The 8,284-nt window shown below is 38.9% G+C and overlaps 1 protein-coding gene across 1 annotated transcript; it reads right to left on the bottom strand.

Moving 5' to 3' along the window:
• On the bottom strand, positions 1-5,803 carry LOC141665083 (uncharacterized). Its single transcript, XM_074471067.1, has 4 exons — positions 5,288-5,803; positions 4,964-5,127; positions 3,232-3,364; positions 1-758 (listed from the first exon to the last, which is right to left on the bottom strand). Exons 1-4 carry the CDS (start codon positions 5,470-5,472, stop codon positions 320-322), a joined length of 921 nt encoding a protein of 306 aa, XP_074327168.1. The 5' UTR covers positions 5,473-5,803; the 3' UTR covers positions 1-319.
• Between the last annotated feature and the right edge of the window lie 2,481 nt (positions 5,804-8,284).

Raw genomic sequence — 8,284 nt, 5'->3', positions numbered from 1 at the left:
CATTACAATAGCAGAAATATAAATGTTTACAATACATAAGTTCTAAAATTAACTTGCTAACTAGAACAAGAACTTCTAAGTTTTAACATTAAGTTGGTAATCAAACACTGACTTCAGGTATACATATCTCCAGAGAACTTTGAGTACAAACTCCAGGCACTAATGTTGTTTACGATCTAGTCACCATCTCTTCCAATAACTTCTTTACAGCATTATTACATAGCAATATCAAGTAAAGTAAATTAACTCTATAGCTAGTTCTGCTAACACTGAACTAATAAACTCCCAAAGAGATCCGGGATGGTCCGAATAAAGAATATTACGGAGTAGATGCTTGAATCTGCATCTTCCTCTTGCAGGACAATTGCGCCTCAAACTTCTTCAGCAGACCCTGTTTATGCGTAATGAAGGGGTGCGTCACAAGTTCTTCCGCATTCCATCTTTCTTCAACCCTTTTTGTTAAACACTTTTTCATAAAATCCTTTGCCAAAACTCTCAAGTTATCCAGCTCCGGCAACAAATACTTTAATCTGTCATCTTCGTAATTAGAATTCATCTTCGTTAAACATTGTGCATCGACATCAAGATAATTATTCCATAAGCCCCCCTCTCCTAAAAGCATCTCCAACACAATACAACCAAGTGACCATATGTCCATTGCTGCTTCATGCTCCCCAAAAACTACAGACTCCGGAGAACTATACAGTAAAGTTCCTCGATACTTGTACTCCTTCCTGATAAAGATATCTGAGTGCAGTAGTAGTTATCTCTTATGTGATAGCTATATTGGTTAGTCTGTTATAGAGTTTTGTAAATATCAGCTCCTACAGTTCCTAAGTTATAGGCTTTGTAATTCTATCGGTACAATGTGCTGTGTATAAATATCTGTAAAGCTAATACAAATGTATATACTTCTCCCATATATCTCCTATACTTGTCATGGTATCAGGAGCCTCTTGATCCTCCTCTCCTCAATTTTTTTTTTCTCTATTCCTCATCATGAATACTACTAATAGCAGTAGCACCATCCCAAATTCCAGCGAACCCTCCAATCCCCTGGTGGTTGTGAATGTTCATTCTGTGCAAAAACTAACACCATCCACGTATCTTACATGGAAGTCACAAGTTGAAGCTCTCCTCATTGGGTACGATTTGTATCATTTTATTGATGGTACTCATACTTCTCCTCCCAAAACCATAACCAAGGTTGACGCGTCTGAGATTAACCCAGCATACAATACTTGGGTACGTCAAGACAAACTATTGTTCGGCGCTCTTGCTGGAACTCTCTCCACCAACATCAGCCCGCTCATTACCCGTGCATCTACTACAAAAGCTGCTTGGGACATACTTGCAAACACTTATGCTAATCCATCTCGTGGTCATGTCAAACAACTCAAGGCGCAACTACGACAAATTTCCAAGGGTACTCTTTCTATTTCTGATTTTATGCAACAGCTAAAGCGTATTGTGGATGAACTTGCTCTTTTAGGTACTATAATTCCTCACGAGGATGTTCTTGATCGAGTTCTTGATGGTCTTGATCCCAGCTTCCAATCTGTTATAGATGCTGTCCATGCGCGTGATACCCCAATTTCCTTTGAAGAGCTACACGAGAAGCTCATCAACAAGGAACTTCTCATTAATACGGCTATTGCACGTGAAAACTCTCCTATTTTTCCGGCTACTGCACATCCTACTAACACTCGCTGGAATCCCAACTATGGCCAGAATCGTTTTGCGCAACGTTCATCGCCTCCTCCTGCCATCTCGAACAGTCCTCAACCGCCTAAGCACTTTAAGCCTTTTGCTGGTAAATGTCAGTGGTGCAATGTAAAGGGCCATGTTCTTGCCTATTGCCCAAGTTTCAGAGAAGTGCATCCATCTATTACCTTGCCTCCCCGCAGCTTCCGCACTAACACTCCACATGCTAATGTTGCCACGGCAAATATCTCTACTGGTGTCCAAGATGTATCATCTTCACAACGAACTCCGGGCTGGTTACTAGATAGCGGCGCAAGCCACCATGTCACAACAGACTTGGCAAACTTATCTCTTCACTCTCCTTATGATGGTACAGATGAAATTATTATTGGCGACGGCTCTGGTCTTCCCATCTCTCACATTGGTTCTACTCTTCTCCCTTCCTCCTCTCAGTCATTTTCTTTAAATAATGTTCTATGTGTTCCCTCTATGCACAAAAATATAATTTCTATCTATCAATTTTGCCTTGATAATAATGTGACTATTGAGTTCTCATCATCTCTCTTTTGCATCAAGGAGCGTAGTACGGGGGAAATAATTTTTAAAGGGCCATCTAAGGACGGAGTTTATGAGTGGCCAAAATCTCTTCCTCAACCATCTCGAGTCTTCCACGCCACCAAACAAGTTGACTGGCATCATCGTCTAGGACATCCATCAATTTCAATATTTAAGCAATTGCTCTCTAGTTTAGAAATTTCTCATAGTCGTGATTCTCATTGTAATTCATGTTTGATCAATAAAAGTCATAAACTTCCTTTTGGCATATCTACACTTACTACATCATCTCCTCTTGAAGTTATCTTTAGTGATGTTTGGTCATCTCCAATATATTCTTTTGATAATTTTAAATATTATGTAGTGTTTGTGGATCATTATACCAAATATATATGGATCTATCCTATGAAAATTAAATCAGACACTGCAACTATATTTCCAAACTTCAAAGCCCTTGTGGAAAAACAATTCAGTAAGTCAATTAAAACTTTCTATTCTGACAATGGTGGCGACTTTCAGAAATTAACTCCCTTTCTTTCTCATCATGGTATTTCTCACCTCACAAGTCCTCCTCATACTCCTCAATACAACGGATATGCCGAACGTAGACACCTACATATAGTAGAGACTAGTCTTGCACTCCTTACTCATGCATCTATGCCTCTCAAATTTTGGTCTGTTGCTATCCAAACAGCCGTGTACTTAATTAATAGAATGCCAACTCCCACTCTTCAAAATCAATCTCCCTATCATACTCTATTTGGCATCAAACCCAAATATGATAATCTTCATAATTTTGGATGTCTCTGTTATCCGTGGCTTCGGCCATACACTCCTCACAAATTGGCACCCAAGTCTATTGCTTCTGTTTTTATTGGATACCTCCCTGCCCAACATGCCTATCTCTGCCTCGATCCTATTACTTTTCGCGTATACTCATCTCGCCATGTTCGGTTTATCGAGGATGTTTACCCATTCGCTACTAATAATTCCGCACCTCCGCCACGTGCTATATTAGACGAATGGTGTAACTTTAACCTTGCCATTCCTGTATCACCATCCAATGTACAATCTTCCACTAATTTTGAAGAGTCTCCATCATCATCTAGTCACATTGTTAATCAATCTACTCAACAAAATATTATGTCCAGCAATCAAATGGACCAACCTACACCACCTCCTCCTCTTGCTCCAACTCACTCCTTCACAACACGAGCAAAAAATAATATCTTTAAACCCATTAATAAATTAAATCTCTCTGCCCAACGTACATCCGTTGAGCCTTCAACTGTTAAGCAAGCCCTTGTTGACCCAGGATGGAAGAATGCAATGGAATTACAATATAAAGCTCTTGTTGACAATGATACATGGGAGCTTGTCCCTCCTTCTCCATCTCAAAATTTAGTTGGCTGTAAGTGGGTTTTTCGGACTAAATACACAAAAGATGGACAGGTTGACCGGCTGAAGGCTCGCTTGGTGGCTAAAGGGTTTCATCAACGCCCTGGCCTGGACTATACAGAAACATTTAGTCCTGTCATTAAACCATCAACTGTACGTATACTACTCACTCTTGCTGTCTCAAATGGATGGAACTTAAGGAAACTTGACATCAACGATGCTTTTTTACAAGGAACCTTAACTGAAGATGTCTACATGGCTCAACCTGCAGGGTTTGTTGACCAAGAGAAACCTCATTATGTATGTCGTTTACGTAAAGCAATCTACGGTTTGAAACAGGCACCTCGAGCTTGGTATAATGAACTTCGGAATTTTCTTCTTAATAGTGGCTTCACAAACTCAGTCATGGATACTTCGTTATTTTTTAAAAAAGATACGCAGACACCCATATATGTCCTTGTATATGTAGACGACATCATAATCACAGGCCCATGCTCCAGTACTATATCAAAGTTTATTAATCAGCTTGCTCTGCGATTTTCTCTGAAGGACCTTGGTGAGTTAAACTACTTCTTGGGGGTGGAGGTGCAACCTTGTTCTTGTGGCTTATTTTTAAGCCAACGACAATATATCATTGACTTGCTTCGACGTGCATCTATGTCGGAAGCCAAACCCGTCAGTTCTCCCTTGGATCTAAATGTTAAACTCACTTTAGAAGCTGGAACTATCCTGCACAATCCTACTGAATATCGTGCTTTGGTTGGGGGATTGCAATATCTCTTACTAACTCGGTTAGACATTGCTTTTGCTGTGAATAAATTATCCCAATTTATGCATCGTCCTACTACTTTGCATTGGCAGGCTCTAAAACGTTTACTTCGCTATCTTAAAGGCACTGTTGAACTGGGTTTAACTCTATACACAGGGTCTTCACTTTCTCTTCATGCATTCTCTGACGCCGATTGGGCAGGTGATATTGATGACTATAAATCCACTGGTGCATACATTGTATTTCTGGGCAAAAATGCTATTTCTTGGAGCTCTAAGAAACAAAAATCTGTTGCTCGTTCTTCCACCGAAGCAGAGTACCGTTCTGTTGCACAAACCGCAGCTGAGCTTGCTTGGGTTACTCATTTACTGTGTGAACTTGGTGTGTCATGTCCAAATCAACCAGTCATCTATTGTGACAATATCGGTGCTACCAAACTTAGTGCAAATCCAGTATTTCAATCCCGAATGAAGCATCTTGGTGTTGATTATCATTTTATTCGTGAACGTGTTCAAGCTGGTACTTTACGTGTTGTACCAGTAGCAAATGATGACCAGCTTGCAGATGCATTAACCAAACCCTTGTCTCGACCTCGATTGCAGATGCTCATGTCCAAGATTGGTCTGTCCCTCCGACCGTCCAACTTGCGGGGGCATGATAAAGATATCTGAGTGCAGTAGTAGTTATCTCTTATGTGATAGCTATATTGGTTAGTCTGTTATAGAGTTTTGTAAATATCAGCTCCTACAGTTCCTAAGTTATAGGCTTTGTAATTCTATCGGTACAATGTGCTGTGTATAAATATCTGTAAAGCTAATACAAATGTATATACTTCTCCCATATATCTCCTATACTTGTCACTTCCCTGCCCCAGCACTTATTCCTCCACCCTTTTTCGCCAATCCGAAATCAGCTATTTTAAGATTGTACTTGAGAACCCCCTTACATTCATTTGAAGGAATATTGAAAACAAGAACGTTAGCGGGCTTCATATCACAGTGAACGTACCCTTGTCCATGCACGCAAGAGAGTCCCCTCAGCAACATTAATGCATATCAGCTAGCTTCGGTTTCATGTATCCATCCGCCTTTTGACTTGATCAGCTGTTCCAAGGATCCTCCGTCAGCGTACTCGAGAACCATGTTGTAAAACTTTTTACCAATTGCATTAATACTTTTGAAATCCTCATTAAAAAGGCAACGAACAATATGTATACATCCTCTGAGTTCATCCAAGATAGCTTTCTCCATATGCAAAGACCAAGAACAACTTTCCGGAGCATATTTTATAGCCACGGTCTTAGGTAAATAATAAGCGTAATGTAGAGATGGTGATGCACATTCTGCTCGGAAGACGGAGCCGTATGATCCTTGTCCCAAGAACTTAGTTCGAACCCAATTTGATGCCATGATGATTAGAAATCGTATGTCTTTGAGAGCTGGATAGTTCGTATGATTACAACAATAGGTTTCTTATATAATAGTTTTTCCTTCGGCCCCAAGTCCGACGTCTGTATCCGAGTCCGGATGGCATTGGGAGTATTAATCCTGTTTTCTGTGGATTTCCTATCTAGGGTAGCAAAAGTACTTACTCTGCCATCATTATATTTCTTTGCATGTACGCATGCCTTCTACGCTAATTTATCATTCAATAATAATAATAATAATAATAATAATAATACAACTTTAAAACAATATTAACAGTATTAATGTAATTAAAAATTATTAACAGTAATAACAATTTTTTTCTTAAGAAAGGAAAAATTAGTTGATACAAATGAGACAATATTATTTATATGCAAATTATACTGTTATGGATAAAAAACTAGAGTATACTAATTGTTGTGTTTATTGCAAAGGTTCGGGAGCTCAAGACCTTTAATGGTTGCTCTCGTGTTTCGTAACTTAACTCTGCCTTTACGAGATGCCTACGTATCTCTGTGAATTAGAGAATCAAGCCAAAAAACATAGTTCTGATTGGTGGGGTGAAACCCTTTATATAGATGTTGGGAGTCCTTGAATTGGACTTGGGTTAGGAGATTTTGGGGGCAAGTCTCTGAATTAGAATGGACTTTGGAGTCCTAGGAAGTAGTAAGCTGATTCTTTATCCCATGAAAATCCTTGGAGGCCAATCTACAAGGATTTATGTCTCCACTAGGACTCATCTTAATAGCCGTTTTTCTCCCTTATTAATTAATTAAGAAATTAATTAATATTCAGGGTTTTGGGCCTTTTTTGTTCCATCAGGCCAGATCTGGTCCATCAGGCTTGATCAATGTGTTAACCTTTTAGGTCTGAATGTCATACATCTTCTTATTGGGCCTTGTAGCCCAAATCATGTGTAATTAATGTAATATTCTTTACGTAATCAGGATTTATTTATTCCCTATCATTTGCCCCCAACTTTTGGGAAACGGTGGCTAGGTTTCACAGAAGTTAAGTTCACTTGTTCCCTTACAGGGTACTGTTTTGTGTAAACTGTGGAGCGACCTACATATTTACAACAATTTGCTTTAATCCCTATTGTTAGGAATTACCTTAATTTCCAAGAATTTTTCCTTTAATTCTGGGATTTTTCCTTAATTTCCAGGAATTTTTCCCTTAATTCTGGGATTTTTCCTTAATTTCCAGGAATTTTTCCCTTAATTTTCAGAATTTATCCTTATTCTGGATTTATTCTCAATTTTCGGCTCTAAATCGATTAGGAAATGTTTCAAATCGACCAGGATTCCTGATCGAAATCGATCAGGATCCTGATCGAATTAGTTGTCATTCTGTCTCTCTGGTCGATGGAATTTCGACCAGGATTTGTGCAAAAATCGACCAGGATTCCTGATCGAAATCGGTCAGGATCCTGATCGAACTAGCTTAAGACTTGCCACCCTAATCGATCATATTTCGACCAAAAATTCCTGATCGAAATCGATCAGGATTCTAATCGAATTAAACAGGCTTAATCATTTTTGTTCGAATGAAAATTCGATCAAGATGTTATTCTTTGTCGATCAGGACTCTGATCGAACTAGGTGGCTTATACCCTTTTAATCGAATGAAATATCGATCAAGATTCTTCCTTTCGTCGATCAGGACTCTGATCGAACTAAATGGCTTTTTACCATTTTAATCGAATAAAATATCGATCAAGATTCTTCCTTTCGTCGATCAGGACTGATCGAATTAAATGGCTTTTTACCCTTTTAATCGAATGAAATATCGATTAAGATTCTTCCTTTCGTTGATCAGGACTCTGATCGAACTAAGTGGCTTTTTACCTTCTTAATCGAATAAAATATCGATCTAGATTCTTCCTTTCGTCGATCAGGACTCTGATCGAACTAAGTGGCTTTTTACCCTCTTAATCGAATGAAATATCGTTCAAGATTCTTCCTTTCGTCGATCAGGACTCTGATCGAACTAAATGGCTTTTTACCATTTTAATCGAATAAAATATCGATCAAGATTCTTCCTTTCGTCGATCAGGACTCTGATCGAACTAAATGGCTTTTTACCCTTTTAATCGAATGAAATATCGATCAAGATTCTTCCTTTCGTCGATCAGGACTCTGATCGAACTAAGTGGCTTTTTACCTTCTTAATCGAATGAAATATCGATCAAGATTCTTCCTTTCGTCGATCAGGACTCTGATCGAACTAAGTGGCTTTTTACCCTCTTAATCGAATGAAATATCGATCAAGATTCTTCCTTTCATTGATCAGGACTCTGATCGAACTAAGTGGCTTTTTACCCTCATAATCGAATGAAAATTCGATCAGGATTCCTACCTTTTGTCGACCAGGGATCTGATCAAAACATTTCTTCAAAATTCTGATCGATTTTTGACCCTTCAGTTATCATCCC

The sequence above is a fragment of the Apium graveolens genome, chromosome 6 (genome assembly GCF_009905375.1).
Source record: "Apium graveolens cultivar Ventura chromosome 6, ASM990537v1, whole genome shotgun sequence".
In the NCBI taxonomy this organism is placed as follows: Eukaryota; Viridiplantae; Streptophyta; class Magnoliopsida; order Apiales; family Apiaceae; genus Apium; species Apium graveolens.
Note: the sequence above shows the minus strand (reverse complement) of the source record. Positions and strands in the feature narration are given on the sequence as shown.